This window comes from Sinohyriopsis cumingii, chromosome 15 (genome assembly GCF_028554795.1).
Source record: "Sinohyriopsis cumingii isolate HCF-2022 chromosome 15, ASM2855479v2, whole genome shotgun sequence".
NCBI classification, from domain to species: Eukaryota; Metazoa; Mollusca; class Bivalvia; order Unionida; family Unionidae; genus Sinohyriopsis; species Sinohyriopsis cumingii.
The window spans coordinates 104,987,770-105,009,377 of NC_142975.1; the positions used below are offsets into that span (position 1 = coordinate 104,987,770).

At 34.5% G+C, this 21,608-nt stretch overlaps 2 protein-coding genes across 6 annotated transcripts in view; one reads left to right on the forward strand and one right to left on the reverse strand.

The window, feature by feature from the left end:
• Nucleotides 1-21,608, forward strand: part of LOC149782417 (adhesion molecule nephrin-like) — a 506,160-nt gene that overhangs the window by 175,557 nt on the left and 308,995 nt on the right. The gene's annotated exons all lie outside the window — the stretch shown is intronic.
• LOC149782419 (protein turtle homolog B-like) overlaps nt 1-21,608 on the reverse strand; it is a 143,426-nt gene that overhangs the window by 19,330 nt on the left and 102,488 nt on the right. For 2 of the 3 annotated variants that reach the window (XM_089933806.1, XM_089933805.1), the window contains one exon: nt 7,912-8,202. The exons of the other annotated variant lie outside the window; for it this stretch is intronic. In XM_089933806.1, the coding sequence (XP_089789932.1) occupies nt 7,912-8,202 (291 nt within the window). The remainder of the gene's footprint in view (nt 1-7,911; nt 8,203-21,608) is intronic. 3 annotated transcript variants of the gene reach the window in all.

Genomic DNA, 21,608 nt, shown 5'->3' on the forward strand with positions numbered 1-21,608 from the left:
AGGCTTTCTCACATACCCACATTAGCAATACATGAGACTCAAACCCACACAGAGGTGATAGGGCAGTGATCCAGAATGTTGAGTGTTTTAGTGCTTTATGAACCTGAATACATGGGCACTCAGCCAATCAGGGCCCTGCCACTTGCGGTAGCATGATCAGTAGAAAGTATACTGCAGTTCTGAAATATATGCTGCTCGTGCTTCTTTTACCTCTCCCATTCTCAGCTCAAAGTCTGTAGCTCAAGTATAGATGTGACTGCACTCAGTAGAGGAATTCTATGCAACATTTTCTCAAAACTCAGTGTCAATAATAGTATGTATTTTTTGGTAGTTACTCTTTTGATATCCTGATGAAATGGTCTGCCCATCCCATCTGTGATCTGATCTCCAGAGTGCGGATGCTTGAAATGCCTCCCACTTTTGACAGCCTCAGTGTCTGCATGGGATTCTGTCCTGATATACAATCGTCATCAGTTTCCTCAGCCAGCCCATGTGATAATGGTTCAGTGTCATGGAATGGTGTTGCTACACCATCCATGTTTAACATTAGCATTAAGCAGAATCGGAAATGCAATGGCTTTATTGGCCTTTAGTTTTCTTTGCAGACTAGACTGATCCTATCAGCTCCATATGTGCAGGTAGTTTAGTTTGGCAAATCTGGCATTCATTTCTTCTTCATCACTCTGTACTGAGTCTGAATATGACTGAATAATGCTGAGGACTTGTCCACTGCTATGATAGATAAGCCAACATTTCTATAGTCTTGACTCTCATTGTAAGATCAACATGGTCACAACCTGAATAAAAATAGTTTATACTTCTACTGCACATCAGACCTAGATTTTGTCATTTAGCTGTTTAAAGAACAGTTGTTAGCAAACAGGAGATCAAAAACTGTCAATTCAGATGGAAGAGCTTGCCATAAGTCTGATATATATTATGTCAATCCCAATGTCTTTGTCCAAGAATGCATCAGCAAGGATACTGAAGAGGGTTTGAGTGAATGCACAGCCTTCCTTGATTCCACTGGTGACCAGATGACTTACCATTATTTGCAACATCAGCAAGTAATTTCCACTATGGAATTAACCATTATGATGAATTTTTCTTGGCAACAAGACTGTGTTATAATCTTCGAGAGGCCCCAATGACTAACTAAGTAAAAGGCTTTGTTTAGGTCAATGAATCATTATGTACAGGTTCTGAGTTATGTTCCTGGCATATCTCTCTGAGATGATGAATTTCAAGCACCCTCATCCCTTCCTGAATCCACACTGACTATCAGGCAAGAACCCTTGATCAATGTTATGCACAAGGAGATTCAGAATTATCTCAGCAAGAAGATCATAACCCCAGTATTTTATGATAGGTTGTTGCCTTTCCACTCATGCTAGTGGACAATGAACTCATCTTTGTACTCCTAGAGTATAGTCCCCTAGTCAATGTGGACTCAAGAAACTATACAGAAGGAGTATACTACTCTGGCAGCAAGGTGTGCAAACAATGAAAAAGGGTCATAGGTTTCAACAATAATTTTGCATACACAGGTTTCAGGAAACAATGGGAGAGAGGCTGGAGAAACTCGTCATCTTGGGAGTAAACCCCTCTTGCCCATGAGGTTTACACATATGTTGAATAGGTGTTAGTTTCTGCACCACGTGCAGTCCTGTAATTTTGTAGACTTCTGCCTGCATGGCACCTGTTCCAGGGTTTTTGCTGTTGGACAGAAAGTCAGTTGCTTTCTCAGTTTCACTGAGTATTTGAGGATCAGAAAGTATGTTAATTTCCACTTAGGATAGTATGATCAATTGCATCCTTGCTGATAGATGACTATTGCTTGAGAATGTTGTTGAAGTGCTTTTTGTAGTTTCTTTCCTTTGTCAAGGAGTGGTGTGGGGCTAATATGTTTCCGTATTGGGGATGATTGTGATAACTGTGACACAGTTCCTCAACAACTGCCTGTTTTACATTTTCCTGCATCGATTTACAGATATTGAGATTTTGGAGCACACATTTGTCTTGTGGTTGTCTGCCAGGCTGAATCTGGATAAAAATTGAACTTAGAGATTATGAGCCAGTGGTCAGTCGTGCATTCTGCACTTCTCATGGTCTTCATCACATGGACATCCTTCGTTTCACTTATTCAGATGGTGATGAACTCTAAACAATGCCAGTGGATGCAGCGAGGGAGCATCCAAGACACCTTGTTTTGCTCTGGCTGTTGGAAAACTGTGATGATGATTAGTAGGTTGTCTTCAGCACACTTCTTAGTAGGAGTCTGTTGTTGCATTGACCAAAGTCATGTTGAGAAATTACACCTGGTATTGTCTGTTGATTTCTGCCAAAACTGTAGTCACCAAGGATCATATGCTTGTCTGCTATCATTACTTTTGCAGTAAGATATTCCAGGTCTTCATACAATTTGTTTTTGATCTTATCATAGTTGGACATGGTGGGTGCATCGATGGTGATGATAGTTGCATGTCTTTTTGCATGTCTTTTCCTGCACAGTGTGAGTCTATTTGTATTTAGAATGTGATTCATGCCCTTTGGGAGATTTGTGACCTTATCAACCTAGCCTGCTTTTGGTAACTTTGAAGCATGAGATTCCAGGCTTCATAAATTTTGTTTTTTTTTATCCAATAATGGTTGGACATGGTGGGTGCATAAATGCTAAAGGTAATTACATGTCTGTCCACACAGTGGGAGTCTATTTGCATTAATCTGCGATTCACACCTTTTGGGAGATTTGTAACCTTACCAAGTGACTCTTCTTTACATTAGTCACTCTATTATGTTTTACTGCTCCTACTTTATTATATGGCCCTTCCTCATACAGGCAAGTTTCATTCAGGGCTGCTATATGAATGCTGAATCTGGCCAGATATCTGCCAATTCAAGTTGTTCTCTCTGGTTTATATGTACCTTTTAGGTGCCACTGGTGAGTTGACCAACACCTTTTCTTGTTAGATTTGTGACTACCATCTTAGGACCCCTTTCAAATGCAGTTTACTGACCAGGATAATAGTGTGTTTCTTTAACCATGCTTACTAACATAGGTCTGATAACAGGTCACTGCTTTGTGTCCATATGACTCTTGCTCATACTGGTATAAAGTCAATGCAAACCCATATAATATGTAATCAGTGAAAATGACCAATATGTGATCACACATAACAGTCATGGGGTATATAATGCAGTGACCTATATCAGTAACCAAATTATACCACTACTATGGTACACATCTTTGAGATTATGAGGTGACAAATTATATTTGGTATTTATTTACCGTTTTATTTTTTGAAGAAAGTACTCAAATTGTGTTGTTTGTAAATCTGAGATACCATGGTTACTTATCAGAGTGGTCAGTGATTTTCCATTGTTTTTAAACAGTTAGGCTATTCAATTTATCCTAAATAGCCACTGAATAAAACTGATTAATTATACTGAGTCATCTTCGAGCTGCCATGAGCAGTTCTGAACAGATATTTGTGAATGTAATTCTATCAAAATTATCTTGCTGTCAGTAATAAAGACACTCAGCTACAACAGATAAAGTTCCAACTAAAATTCTGAATTAAAATTAGAATAATTCTAATGCCCCTTTGATGGTTGTCACATTTATGATTCCAGCTGCAACAAGGTCAACAGTTGTTGCATGGCAAGCCCGCGAATAACATCTACAATGAAACACACATTAGTATTTAATGACTAATGCAGTTATCTTGGTGATTTCATTTTGCAGTTTTTCTTCTACTTCTGATATTTTCCTCATTAATATCATTGAGGATACATCATTATAGTCCTTCTTTTAATCATGTGATCAGGTACTACAATTATTTGGCAGACTGACTGTAATCAGATGCAACATGCATATGTGTTTCTAAACAATTACTGTCTTTTACTGGTAAATATTTCATACAATCATAGAAAATATATAATTGAGGAATATTTAAATTTCCAGTAATTGTGCATTATGTGGGTCTGTCATTACTCTAAAAAAAAAACAACATTGATTACATGACTGAATAATGTCTGAAATGATTGTTATTGTTTTTGTCCAAACAATGTTATCCTACAAAGTTTGTTAAAAAAAAGAAGCTTGTGATCATTTTTGCAATATTTGAATCAATACTAGTTTACATATTCATTGAGGAATGTTAGGACTCTATGCCTTAAAATATGTACCAGAAAGTAAGATACTTTAAGTAATGGTAATAAAAAATTTACTTCCTGGGAACAAAAAGTGAAAATGAAAAAACACTGTATATGGAATTAACACCCAAATTATCATAAATGTCCTATCCCATGTCCAAAAGTATAGAATATCCCAAACAAATTCCAACAGACCTGAATGTCCTTATGTACCACAATGATGTCGTTGTTGTTGTTGTAGAGTTTAATGCCATTTTTGAGCACAGACAGGCTATACATGATGGTCAGTATAAATGATGGTGGAAAAACCCAGGAAAACTTGGGAAAGAACCACCAAAGCATGAGAAGCTAATGACAAGCTGTCTCACAGTGACCCACTTTGGCTGAACCTCAGACTGAAACCCATGCAGACAGATAGCAGTGATCTGTAGCGGTGAGTGTTTAAGACCACTTGGCCAATCAAGGCCCCCCACAATGATGTAAATTAATCCATAATGTACTTGAATGCATTTCCAGTAATCCTGAAGCAGTGTTTAAGTCCAAACACTCAATGAGCTCTTTGTAACTTGAATAAAAAATCTAAATAAATAATTCTTCTAAAATCATATTTGAACACAACTACAAACTTTGATTATATATTCCAAAGGACATGATATGAAACAGAAATAAATTTTGTTTTCCTTATCAGCTTTATATTCAAATAACTACTTGACTCAGGACACTAAAAGGTGTTCTGGAATTTTTTAGATCTGAGTCATTTCTAATGGAATATCTATCAAACTGCATCAAGTTCACTTCGAGAACACTCTAAGTTTATTATCTAGGTTAGACCTTTAATTCAAATTTTAGTAAATAAACATAACAAAACTCTGGTAGGCAAAAACTCTAAATTTGATTATGGACAAAAGTTAAGGACACAATGTGGATATACATATATGTAAACTGGGTGGAATGATCAGTCGAGTCCACTTTGCCCTCATTGCACAAACATTCCTTGAGTGTCATGGCACTTAATATTGCAGTCAAAGACTGAGCATTTTCACATGCTAATGCAATTATTCCAAGATCTCATGAGTTGGTAGTGATACATTGGGCTGGTTCTGATGGTCTATTTAAATCTGGCCTTTTAACAGAATAATTGTTCAGTGTATACAGTGATCTGGTAAATTGCTGTTTTGAAGTAGATAATCTTGAATAAGTGGAACAAAGTTGTTTTTTGTCAATATCTTTTCTCTTGATAAATGATAGGACCACAAAAGTAAGACCTCACATACCTTTACTTCCAGGTAAACATGTATGATCCAAGACTCGTGAAATTTTAAAATATAAGGATTAAGTCTTTATATTAAACCAGTTTTGAGAGAAAAAAAAACCCACGTCAGCCTAGTTGCTAAGTTGACATCTCACCATTATCAGTATCAACTTAATCTGTTCCCTGGCATCAGTTTTCTTAGAATCTGTCATACCTGGTTCCAGCCCCTAAAAAATCACTGGACCCAAGCTGTCTTTGAGCATAATGTTATTACAGTTCTGATAAGATCTTTCTTGACTGAGTCATATATTTCCTCTAAAGGTTTTATCTATTTTGAAAGTGTATCCCTAAACAAACCACTATATGATATAGGTATGTCAGCTTTATACAAAGATTGACGAGATGGCTTGAGGTCTATGGCCTCTTAAATGACAACTTCATGAAAACGTCACCAAGAATTGTCAAAATTCCAGGTTAGTCATTTCTAGTTGGGACACTAACAAAGTTTCTAAGTTTTCTGTAGTAAAACAAGGTACAAAAACCAAGCCCAACAAATTTCTTGATATCTGAAAGAGATTTATCGCATTGCAGCACCACTGAAGACTACATTCGCCAAATTTCATGAGTTACAATTTACAGTATGCAGGGACTAGGCATTTATTACCTTAAACATTATTTGGACAGACTGGCCTTGTTTTCACCAAAGTGGACACAACAGATTGTACAGATTCATCAATGGAGTGTTCAAAACCTATTCATCATAAAAGATAATTTATGGAAGTTTCAGTCTCATAGCATGATCTGTTTCTTGCATGCATTTGTTATTAAACATCAACATGCCTAGATTGAACTCAGTGAGTTCTGCTGAGTGTTCATCAGCATGCATGGATTGAACTCACTGAGTTCTGCTGAGTGCTCATCAGCATGCCTGGATTTAACTCACTGAGTTATGTTGAGTGTTCATCAGATTCAGACCCAATCATCAATTTCTGGGCCATGAGCATCAGACACTATATTAGTAGACATATAATATGTGAAGAAGCACACTGCAGTGTCAGATCTGAAATACTAATTGGATCCTAAACAGGTTTGCTGGCATGGAAAGAATATGTGTTTAGTATGTGCCCCTGCATCTTTGTACGAGGCCAATACAAGGAAGAATTATAACATAATAAAATAACAAGGGTTTCACAGGCTGTATCTGACTTGCAAAATCTGGAATGGAGATATCAAAATCCTAGGACACATAGAAAAGTGACATCTACATCTCATCAAGCAAATTCATTCAAAATTCCATGACTTTCATCTGTAGATTTTTAACAGTCTGTGATAATTGTGAAGAACATATATTATGAAAAATGTATGACATAATCACATTAATGATTAATCATATGAAGAAAATAAACATATTTATCAAGAAATTATTCTCATATGTCAGATTTCCATCAATTAAATATCAACTTTGTGTGGTACAAATGAAAATAATTTAATTACTCCTCATGTATCTGATGTTAGATCCATACTCTATGTAAAGCCTGACATACCTGGTTGACATCTGTTGTTAAGTCCATAATCTATGTAAAGCCTGACAAACCTGGTTAACATCTGATGTTAGGTCCATACTCTATGTAAAGCCTGACAAACCTGGCTGACATCTGATGTTAGGTCCATACTCTATGTAAAGCCTAATATACCTGGTTGACATCTGATGTTAGGTCCATACGCTATGTAAAGCCTAACAAACCTGGCTGACATCTGATGTTAGGTCCATACTCTATGTAAAGCCTGACAAACCTGGTTGACATCTGATGTTAGGTCCATACTCTATGTAAAGCCTGACAAACCTGGCTGACATCTGATGTTAGGTCCATACTCTATGTAAAGCCTGATATACCTGGTTGACATCTGATGTTAGGTCCATACGCTATGTAAAGCCTAACAAACCTGGCTGACATCTGATGTTAGGTCCATACTCTATGTAAAGCCTGACAAACCTGGTTGACATCTGATGTTAGGTCCATACTCTATGTAAAGCCTAACAAACCTGGCTGACATCTGATGTTAGGTCCATACTCTATGTAAAGCCTGACATACCTGGTTGACATCTGATGTTAGGTCCATACTCTATGTAAAGCCTGACATACCTGGTTGACATCTGATGTTAGGTCCATACGCTATGTAAAGCCTAACAAACCTGGCTGACATCTGATGTTAGGTCCATACTCTATGTAAAGCCTGACATACCTGGTTGACATCTGATGTTAGGTCCATACTCTATGTAAAGCTTGACATACCTGGTTGACATCTGATGTTAGGTCCATACGCTATGTAAAGCCTGACAAACCTGGTTGACATCTGATGTCAAGTCCATACTCTATTTAAAGCCTGACAAACCTGGTTGACATCTGATGTTAAGTCCATACTGTATGTAAATCCTAACAAACATTGTTGACAAATTGCTTGGACTAACTAATAGTATTAGTATCATTCCAAAATTGCTGTACCATCTGGAGTGACAAAGATAATGGCCTCTGTCATGTTACTTGAACCAACTGCATTAATGGCTGTCATGTAAATACTGTATCTTGTCCCTGGTAGAAGACTCTCTAGTACAGCAGTTCCATTTTTCCTGTATCCAGGATCTGATGCAGTGACACTCCTTGTGAATTCACCTATTGATGCGATAATGTGGAAAGTCTGCTCTAGCCCACCATTATATCCTGCTACCCACTGGATGGTAACACTGTTCAGTGTCAGGTCTATGACACTTACCTTGGATGGAACTTCAGGAACATCTAGGGAAAATGAAGCCTTACATGTGAAGATTGTATATCTGTACATAAATGGAAATATTCAAGATGGACAAATATAACTCTTTCAAAATGTGCATGATAATAATGTTAATTAGCTAAAAACACCACAATGACAGCACTATTAAGTAAATTAACTTATTTTAAGTATATGTATATATTAACAAGAAAGAGAATAACCATCTAGAAGACTGCCCTCTAATAATATGTTCTCCATGCTTCTAATAAATATACTTTGCCACATTATGATAATATTATTAATCTGCAGAATTGTATGAAATCCGAATGAATGTAACTAACTTATAAAGACATTTCAAATTCTCATTACTGTGTTTTATATCCACTGCATATTCATACTGTAGTAGACATTTACATCCACTGCATATTCATACTGTAACATACATTTACATCCACTCCATATTCATAATGTAGAAGACATTTATATCCACAGCATCTTCATAATGTAGTAGACACTTACATCCACTGCATATTCATATTGTAGCAGACACTTACATCCACTGCATATTCATACTGTAGTAGACATTTACATCCACAGCATATTCATACTGTAGTAGACATTTACATGTACTGCATATTCATACTGCAAGAGCCATTTACATCCACTGCATATTCATACTGTAGTAGACACTTACATCCACTGCATATTCATATTGTAGTAGATACTTACATCAACTGCATATTCATAATGTAGTAGATATTTACATCCACTGCATATTCATACTGTAGTATATATTTACATCTACTGCATATTCATATGGTAGTAGATTTTTATATCTACTGCATATTCATACTGTAGTAGCAATTTACATCCACTGCATATTCATACAGAAGTAGATACTTACATTCACTGCATATTCATCAGGTAGTAGCCATTTACATCCACTGCATATTCATACTGTAGTAGCAATTTACATCCACTGCATATTCATACTGTAGTAGATATTTACATCCACTGCATATTCATACTGTAGTAGACATTTACATCCACTGCATATTCGTACTGTAGTAGACACTTACATCCACTGGACATTCATACTGTAGCAGACATTTACATCCACTGCATATTCATACTGTTGTAGACATTTACATCCACTGCATATTCATACTTTAGTAGACATTTACATCCACTGCATATTCATACAGTAGCAGACATTTACATCCACTGCACATTCATACTGTAGTGGACATTTACATCCACTGCATATTCATACTGTAGTAGACATTTACATCCACTACATATTCATACTGTAGTAGACATTTACATCCACTGCATATTCATACTTTAGTAGGCATTTACATCCACTGCATATTCATACTTTAGTAGACATTTACATCCACTGCATATTCATACTGTAGTAGAAATTTACATCCACTGCATATTCATAATGTAGCAGACATTTACATCCACTGCATATTCATACAGTAGCAGACATTTACGTCCACTGCATATTCATACTGTAGTATATATTTACATCTACTGCATATTCATACTGTATTAGCCATTTACATCCACTGCATATTCATAATGTAGCAGACTTTTACATCCACTGCATATTCATACTTTAGTAGACATTTACTTCCACTGCATATTCATACTGTAGTAGGCATTTTCATCTGCTGCATATTCATACTGAAGTAGCCATTTACATCCACTGCATATTCATACTGTAGAACATATGTACATTCACCGCATATTAATACTGTAGTAGACATTTACTTCCACTGCATATTCATATGGCAGCAGACATTTACATCCACTGCATATTTATATTGTAGTATACATTTACATCTATTTATACTGTAATAGCCATTTACATCCACTGCATATTCATACGGTAGTAGATATTTTCATCTACTGCATATTGGTAATGTATTAGCCATTTACATCCACTGCATATTCATATGGTGGTAGATAATATTCATACTGTAGTAGACACTTACATCCACTGCATATTCATACTGTAGTGGATATTTACATCCACTGGATATTTATACTGTAGTATACATTTACATCTATTTATACTGTAATAGCCATTTACATCCACTGCATATTCATACGGTAGTAGATATTTTCATCTACTGCATATTGGTAATGTATTAGCCATTTACATCCACTGCATATTCATATGGCGGTAGATAATATTCATACTGTAGTAGACACTTACATCCACTGCATATTCATACTGTAGTAGATATTTACATCCACTGCATATTCATACTGTAGTAGCCATTTACATCCACTGCATGTTCATACAGTAGTAGACACTCACATCCACTGCATATTTATATGGTAGTATATATTTACATCTACTGCATATTCATACTGTAGTAGGCATTTACATCCACTGCATATTCATACTGTAGTAGACATTTACATCCACTGCATGTTCATATGGTAGTAGACACTTACATCCACTGCATATTCATACTGCAGAAGCCATTTACATCCACTGCATATTCATACAGTGGTAGATATTTACATCTACTGCATATTCATACTGTATTAGCCATTTACATCCACTGCATATTCATACTGTAGTAGCCATTTACATCCACTGTATATTCATACTGTAGCAGCCATTTACATAAAATTCATATTCATACTGTAGCAGACACTTACATCCACTGCATATTCACACTGTATTAGCCATTTACATCCACTGGATATTCATACTATAGTAGACATTTACATCCACTGGATATTCATTCTGTATCAGACATTTACATCCACTGCATATTCATACAGTGGTAAATATTTACATCTACTGCATATTCATACTGTATTAGCCATTTACATCCACTGCATATTCATACTGTAGTAGCCATTTACATCCACTGATATTCATACTGTAGCAGCCATTTACATAAAATTCATATTCATACTGTAGCAGACACTTACATCCACTGCATATTCATACTGTATTAGCCATTTACATCCACTGCATATTCATACTGTAGGAGACATTTACATCCACTGCATATTCATACTGTAACATACATTTACATCCACTCCATATTCATACTGTAACAGACATTTATGTCCACTGCATATTCATACTGTAAGAGACATTTACATCCACTGCATATTCATACTGTAACAGACATTCACATCCACTGCATATTCATTCTGTAGTAGACATTTACATCCACTGCATATTCATACTGTAAGAGCCATTTACATCCACTGCATATTCATACTGTAACATACATTACATCCACTGCATATTCATACTGTAATAGACATTTACATCTGCTGCATATTCATACTGTAGTAGACATTTACATCCACTGCATATTCATACTGTAGTAGACATTTACATCCACTGCATATCCATACTGTAGTAGACATTTACATCCACTGCATATTCATGCTTTAGTACAGATTTACATCCACTGCATGTTCATACTGTAGTAGACATTTACATCCACTGCATATTCATACAGTAGCAGACATTTACATTCACTGCACATTGATACTGTAGTGGACATTTACATCCACTGCATATTCATACTATAACAGACATTTACATCCACTGCATATTCATACTGTAGTAGACATTACATCCACTGCAAATTCATACTGTAGTAGCCATTTACATCCACTGCATATTCATAATGTAGTAACCATTTACATCCACTGCATATTCATAATATAGTAGCCATTTACATCCACTGCATATTCATACTGTAGTAGCCATTTACATCCACTGTATATTCATACTGTAGCAGCCATTTACATAAAATTCATATTCATACTGTAGTAGACATTTACATCCACTGCATATTCATACTGTAGGAGACATTTACATCCACTGCATATTCATACGGTAGTAGATATTTTCATCTACTGCATATTGGTAATGGATTAGCCATTTACATCCACTGCATATTCATATGGTGGTGGATAATATTCATACTGTAGTAGACACTTACATCCACTGCATATTCATAATGTAGTAGATATTTACATCCACTGCATATTCATACTGTAGTAGCCATTTACATCCACTGCATGTTCATACAGTAGTAGACACTCACATCCACTGCATATTTATATGGTAGTATATATTTACATCTACTGCATATTCATACTGTAGTAGGCATTTACATCCACTGCTTATTCATACTGTAGTAGACATTTACATCCACTGCATGTTCATATGGTAGTAGACACTTACATCCACTGCATATTCATACTGTAGTAGCCATTTACATCCATTGCATATTCATACAGTGGTAGATATTTACATCTACTGCATATTCATACTGTATTAGCCATTTACATCCTCTGCATATTCATACTGTAGTAGCCATTTACATCCACTGTATATTCATACTGTAGCAGCCATTTACATAAAATTCATATTCATACTGTAGCAGACACTTACATCCACTGCATATTCATACTGTATTAGCCATTTACATCCACTGGATATTCATACTATAGTAGACATTTACATCCACTGGATATTCATTCTGTATCAGACATTTACATCCACTGCATATTCATACAGTGGTAAATATTTACATCTACTGCATATTCATACTGTATTAGCCATTTACATCCACTGCATATTCATACTGTAGTAGCCATTTACATCCACTGATATTCATACTGTAGCAGCCATTTACATAAAATTCATATTCATACTGTAGCAGACACTTACATCCACTGCATATTCATACTGTATTAGCCATTTACATCCACTGCATATTCATACTGTAGTAGCCATTTACATCCACTGATATTCATACTGTAGCAGCCATTTACATAAAATTCATATTCATACTGTAGCAGACACTTACATCCACTGCATATCCATACTGTATTAGACATTTACATCCACTGCATATTCATGCTTTAGTACAGATTTACATCCACTGCATGTTCATACTGTAGTAGACATTTACATCCACTGCATATTCATACAGTAGCAGACATTTACATCCACTGCACATTGATACTGTAGTGGACATTTACATCCACTGCATATTCATACTATAACAGACATTTACATCCACTGCATATTCATACTGTAGTAGACATTACATCCACTGCAAATTCATACTGTAGTAGCCATTTACATCCACTGCATATTCATAATGTAAGAGCCATTTACATCCACTGCATATTCATACTGTAGTAACCATTTACATCCACTGCATATTCATAATATAGTAGCCATTTACATCCACTGCATATTCATACTGTAGTAGCCATTTACATCCACTGTATATTCATACTGTAGCAGCCATTTACATAAAATTCATATTCATACTGTAGTAGACATTTACATCCACTGCATATTCATACTGTAGTAGACATTTACATCCACTGCATATTCATACTATAGTAGACATTTACATCCATAGCATATTCATACTGTAGTAGCCATTACATCCACTGGATATTCATACTGTAGTAGCCATACCCTCGGTGGTTTCATTCTCAACCGTAAACCCAAAATGGGCATTACGTCAGAATTATACTATATTATTTAAAAGCAAGAGGCCTATAAGGGCCTGATATTGCTCATAAGAAATTGCTAATATACAGGTGCTGATTAAAACTGAATTTGATCAAACAATCTGGCCATAATGAGGCCTATATTCAGATGTAGCAAGCTTGAACATTCAGATACAATATCACCTCATTGTTATGCATGATAATCCATTCATTGAATATTATACTTTACATAATTTATAAAATTCTTTTTTTTAAAAAGAAAACCTAAACCTAGCATCCAGAGTGGTAGCAAGCTCAGCCAATCAGATTCAAATCAGGCAACATAATGTGTAAATTTGTTCATAGCCTCACTGATGTAAAATTAGGATCACACAATATCAAGTCTGAGCAAACATCAGAGTGAGAAATCAACTGCACACTTTTATGAGTGCATTCTAGAATACACTGGTTCCACCACTGACTCTACTTGTCCCATGATACAAGTTGTAATACCACTGGGTTCTTTTAATATTTTACAATGAGAAGAACGAAGAGTAAATTAAGCTGTGAGAAATGATATCATAAGGATTAAAGACCAAGCACTGTTATATATAAAGTTAATCACTTTGTTACACTTTCTCTACGAAATTGGGGCTGACACTCAAGTCATAAAAATTCAAAGTTGTTGCTTTCAAACTAGCCTTGAATAAGATAATATAAATTCAGAAAAGTACATGAAGATTAATCTTCCCTTTATTTAAAGCTCAGAAATTGCAACAACTCTATGCAGACATGTTTATCAACTGCCAATATCATGCTCAAAAGTTAGATGGAGACATGTCCTAATTTTGGATGTGGCATATTGCAGTTATATGAGTAGGTAATAATAAATGTATCAAATATCAAGTTCTCAAATGAATTTGACCCTTTATATAAAATGGGCTGAACAACACAAAAACTGTGTTGCAGAGATAAGCTGGAATTCCCTCCCTGCATTATGTCAGAAGAATATGCTCTTGAAACAAGTGTAGGCACATTTAGGTTTCATATCACTTACATCACTTGCATAAGAAGTTATTAATTTATACTGGTTTTGCCCATAACAAAACTCAAGCAAGATCATGACTGTATATACCTATATACCAAGTTTGATCATAATCTGATTAGAAACAATGTCACTAGTGTGTTAACAAATTCAACTAATTAGACATATAATGACCTCTTCTTAATCTGCTAATCAGCTTGATATATTTCATAATAAAATTATTCAAAATATTTATTATATATGCTTATATTTCAAGTGTACTCAAAGTCTGATAAGAAACACACAATTAAGAGTAATGAAAGCAATTATATGACAAACTGTTTCAAATGTTTCATTATACTAAACACACACACACATATAAATCTGGCCATGTGTCAGATAATATATAGAAAAATTAGTTAATATAACAGAAGATCAGAAAAATATCCATACTTTGTTTCTTCAAGTGCTTTCACATCATCTTTAGTTCATAAATACTTTACACCCAGACCTTAATAACTCAAGCTAACTTATAAAAAATTAAAACATGATTATTGGTATATTGTATGAATACACTAATACATTCTCATATCGCAATGACTTAATAACTTTCCAATGATTTTAATTTGTATGAATCACATTTTACATTGCATCAATGCACTGATGCATGTGCATGACATTTCAAACATCAGAAATTGAATTTTGTGTACAAGGATGATATATATATATATATATATATATATATATATATATATATATATATATATATATATATATACATATACATACACATATATATGTATAAACATTGTTAAAATCTCACCATAAAAACAATGACATTTTAATATTACAATGATGTCAAATTGTTTATTTACAAAAAATATTGAAAAGAAATAATGTATCAACCTGAAGAGCATCTATAAATCATGGATATTTTTCTGATCTTTGATCTTCTGTTACATCAATATATATATATATATATATATATATATATATATATATATATATATATATATATATATATATATATATATAAATAATATATGTCAATAATACGAACCTTAATACAAAATTTCATCAAAATCAGACTGAAAATACCTGTATAAAGATAAAAACAAGCTTAACCAAAATCAATTTTATCATTAATATGTACAAGTGCTATTCATTCAGGATGTTGGTGACATTCATGTGTACCAGTATAACAAACTACATCAAATACTGTCTGGAAGCAATAGAGCCACCAGACTGGTAGCAATTTCAGCCAATTAGAACCAATAATTCCTCATTAAAATTCATTGCTTTTACTCATCACTGAACTCACCAGAAATTTTCATATTTGTATATGCAAACTGATTAACATCTGTTCAAAAATATGGCATCAAGAGTTGCTACCGGCTTGGCCAAAGATGCCAGATAATGTTATTAATACAAACTAAATTGTTTCGAGTAATGAACTAATATGAGGTCTATAATGATACATGTCTATTACAAAGTCTGATTGATACATGTCTATTACAAAGTCTGATTGATACATGTCTATTACAAAGTCTGATTGATACATGTCTATTACAATGTCTGACTGATACATGTCTATTACAAAGTCTGTTTGATACATGTCTATTACAAAGTCTGACTGATACATGTCTATTACAAAGTCTGATTGATACATGTCTATTACAAAGTCTGATTGATACATGTCTACTACAAAGTCTGATTGATACATGTCTACTACAAAGTCTGATTGATACATGTCTATTACAAAGTCTGATTGATACATGTCTACTACAAAGTCTGATTGATACATGTCTATTACAAAGTCTGATTGATACATGTCTACTACAAAGTCTGATTGATACATGTCTACTACAAAGTCTGACTGATACATGTCTACTACAAAGTCTGATTGATACATGTCTACTACAAAGTCTGATTGATACATGTCTATTACAAAGTCTGATTGATACATGTCTACTACAAAGTCTGATTGATACATGTCTATTACAAAGTCTGATTGATACATGTCTACTACAAAGTCTGATTGATACATGTCTACTACAAAGTCTGACTGATACATGTCTACTACAAAGTCTGATTGATACATGTCTACTACAAAGTCTGATTGATACATGTCTACTACAAAGTCTGATTGATACATGTCTATTACAAAGTCTGACTCATACATGTCTACTACAAAGTCTGATTGATACATGTCTACTACACAGTCTGATTGATACAAGTCTACTACAAAGTCTGATTGATACATGTCTACTACAAAGTCTGACTGATACATGTCTACTACAAAGTCTGATTGATACATGTCTACTACAAAGTCTGATTGATAGATGTCTACTACAAAGTCTGATTGATAAATGTCTACGACAAAGTCTGATTGATACATGTCTACTATAAAGTCTGATTGATACATGTCTATTACAAAGTCTGATTGATACATGTCTACTACAAAGTCTGATTGATACATGTCTACTACAAAGTCTGATTGATACATGTCTACTACAAAGTCTGATTGATACATGTCTACTACAAAGTCTGATTGATACATGCCTATTACAAAGTCTGATTGATACATGTCTACTACAAAGTCTGATTTATACATGTCTACTACACAGTCTGACTGATACATGTCTATTACAAAGTCTGACTGATACATGTATATTACAAAGTCTGATTGATACATGTCTACTACAAAGTCTGATTGATACATGTCTACTACAAAGTCTGATTGATACATGTCTATTACAAAGTCTGACTGATACATGTCTATTACAAAGTCTGATTGATACACGTCTATTACAAAGTCTGATTGATACATGTCTACTACAAAGTCTGATTGATACATGTCTACTACAAAGTCTGATACATGTCTACTACAAAGTCTGATTGATACATGTCTACTACAAAGTCTGATTGATACATGTCTACTACAAAGTCTGACTGATACATGTCTATTACAAAGTCTGATTGATACATGTCTATTACAAAGTCTGATTGATACATGTCTATTACAAAGTCTGATTGATACATGTCTTACAAAGTCTGATTGATACATGTCTACTACAAAGTCTGATTGATACATGTCTACTACAAAGTCTGACTGATACATGTCTACTACAAAGTCTGATTGATACATGTCTACTACACAGTCTGACTGATAAATGTCTGCTACAAAGTCTGATTGATACATGTCTACTACAAAGTCTGATTGATACATGTCTACTACAAAGTCTGATTGATACATGTCTACTACAAAGTCTGATTGATACATGTCTACTACAAAGTCTGATTGATACATGTCTACTACACAGTCTGACTGATAAATGTCTACTACAAAGTCTGATTGATACATGTCTACTACAAAGTCTGATTGATACATGTCTACTACAAAGTCTGATTGATACATGTCTACTACAAAGTCTGATTGATACATGTCTACTACACGGTCTGACTGATACATGTCTATTACAAAGTCTGATTGATACATGTCTACTACAAAATCTGACTGATACATGTCTACTACAAAGTCTGATTGATACATGTCTACTACAAAGTCTGATTGATAGATGTCTACTACAAAGTCTGATTGATAAATGTCTACTACAAAGTCTGATTGATACATGTCTACTACAAAGTCTGATTGATACATGTCTATTACAAAGTCTGATTGATACATGTCTACTACAAAGTCTGATTGATACATGTCTACTACAAAGTCTGATTGATACATGTCTACTACAAAGTCTGATTGATACATGTCTACTACAAAGTCTGATTGATACATGTCTACTACAAAGTCTGATTGATACATGCCTATTACAAAGTCTGATTGATACATGTCTACTACAAAGTCTGATTTATACATGTCTACTACACAGTCTGACTGATACATGTCTATTACAAAGTCTGACTGATACATGTCTATTACAAAGTCTGATTGATACATGTCTACTACAAAGTCTGATTGATACATGTCTACTACAAAGTCTGATTGATACATGTCTATTACAAAGTCTGACTGATGCATGTCTATTACAAAGTCTGATTGATACACGTCTATTACAAAGTCTGATTGATACATGTCTACTACAAAGTCTGATTGATACATGTCTACTACAAAGTCTGATACATGTGTACTACAAAGTCTGATTGATACATGTCTACTACAAAGTCTGATTGATACATGTCTACTACAAAGTCTGATTGATACATGTCTATTACAAAGTCTGATTGATACATGTCTATTACAAAGTCTGATTGATACATGTCTATTACAAAGTCTGATTGATACATGTCTTACAAAGTCTGATTGATACATGTCTACTACAAAGTCTGATTGATACATGTCTACTACAAAGTCTGACTGATACATGTCTACTACAAAGTCTGATTGATACATGTCTACTACAAAGTCTGACTGATACATGTCTACTACAAAGTCTGATTGATACATGTCTACTACAAAGTCTGATTGATACATGTCTACTACAAAGTCTGATTGATACATGTCTACTACAAAGTCTGATTGATACATGTCTACTACAAAGTCTGATTGATACATGTCTACTACAAAGTCTGATTGATACATGTCTACTACACAGTCTGACTGATAAATGTCTACTACAAAGTCTGATTGATACATGTCTACTACAAAGTCTGATTGATACATGTCTACTACAAAGTCTGATTGATACATGTCTACTACAAAGTCTGATTGATACATGTCTACTACAAAGTCTGATTGATACTTGTCTACTACACGGTCTGACTGATACATGTCTATTACAAAGTCTGATTGATACATGTCTACTACAAAGTCTGACTGATACATGTCTACTACAAAGTCTGATTGATACATGTCTACTACAAAGTCTGATTGATAGATGTCTACTACAAAGTCTGATTGATACATGTCTACTACACAGTCTGACTGATACATGTCTATTACAAAGTCTGATTGATACATGTCTACTACAAAGTCTGACTAATACATGTCTACTACAAAGTCTGATTGATACATGTCTACTACAAAGTCTGACTGATACATGTCTACTACAAAGTCTGATTGATACATGTCTACTACAAAGTCTGACTGATACATGTCTACTACAAAGTCTGATTGATAAATGTCTACTACAAAATCTGACTGATACATGTCTACTACAAAGTCTGATTCATACATGTCTACTACAAAGTCTGATTGATAGATGTCTACCAGAAAGTCTGATTGATAAATGTCTACTACAAAGTCTGATTGATACATGTCTGCTACAAAGTCTGATTGATACATGTCTACTACAAAGTCTGACTGATACATGTCTACTACAAAGTCTGATTGATACATGTCTACTACACAGTCTGATTGATACATGTCTACTACAAAGTCTGATTGATACATGTCTACTACAAAGTCTGACTGCTACATGTCTACTACAAAGTCTGATTGATACATGTCTACTACAAAGTCTGATTGATACATGTCTACTACAAAGTCTGATTGATAAATGTCTACTACAAAGTCTGATTGATACATGTCTACTACAAAGTCTGATTGATACATGTCTACTACAAAGTCTGATTGATACATGTCTACTACAAAGTCTGATTGATACATGTCTATTACAAAGTCTGATTGATACATGTCTACTACAAAGTCTGACTGATACATGTCTACTACAAAGTCTGATTGATACATGTCTACTACACAGTCTGACTGATACATGTCTATTACAAAGTCTGACTGATACATGTCTATTACAAAGTCTGATTGATACATGTCTTTTACAATGTCTGACTGATACATGTCTATTACAATGACTGACTGATACATGTCTATTACAAAGTCTGACTGACACATGTCTATTACAAAGTCTGATTGATACATGTCTATTACAAAGTCTGATTGATACATGTCTACTACAAAGTCTGATTGATACATGTCTACTACAAAGTCTGACTGCTACATGTCTATTACAAAGTCTGACTGATAAATGTCTACTACAAAGTGTGATTGATAAATGTCTACTACAAAGTCTGATTGATACATGTCTACTACACAGTCTGATTGATACATGTCTATTGCAAAGTCTGACTGATACATGTCTATTACAAAGTCTGACTGATAAATATCTACTACAAAGGCTGATTGATACATGTCTATTACAAAGTCTGATTGATACATGTCTACTACAAAGTCTGATTGATACATGTCTATTACAAAGTCTGATTGATACATGTCTATTACAAAGTCTGATTGATACATGTCTACTACAAAGTCTGATTGATACATGTCTATTACAAAGTCTGACTGATAAATCTCTTCTACAAAAAGTCTGATTGATACATGTCTATTACAAAGACTGACCGATAATTTAAATTATTAAAACACTGCTTCTCAAGTGGTCCAATCCTAAGTCTCAGATTCCTTATAATTTGGCTGTATGTTCAAAGTCTTTTTGGTGTGAGATTAAGGTGAAAACTCTACTGGTAACTTGGAAAGAGATTAGTGTAGAATCATGAATGGAACAAATATTGGCCATATTGTAGACTACAGATAGTCCACATTTCCACAGTGGACATTAATCTGTCCAGGCATGATTTTTGAAGTCAGGCCTCATAGTGGATATTAATCTGTCCAGGCATGATGTTTGCAGTCATACCTCACAGTGGACATTAATCTGTCAAGGCATGATGTTTTTGGTCATACCACATAGTGGATGTTAATCTGTCCAGGCATGATATTCTTGGTCATGCCTCATAGTGGAGGTTAATCTGTCCAGGCATGATGTTTGCAGTCATACCTCATAGTGGATGTTAATCTGTCCAGGCATGATGTTGTTGGTCATACCTCACAGTGGATGTTAATCGGTCCAGGCATGATGTACTTGG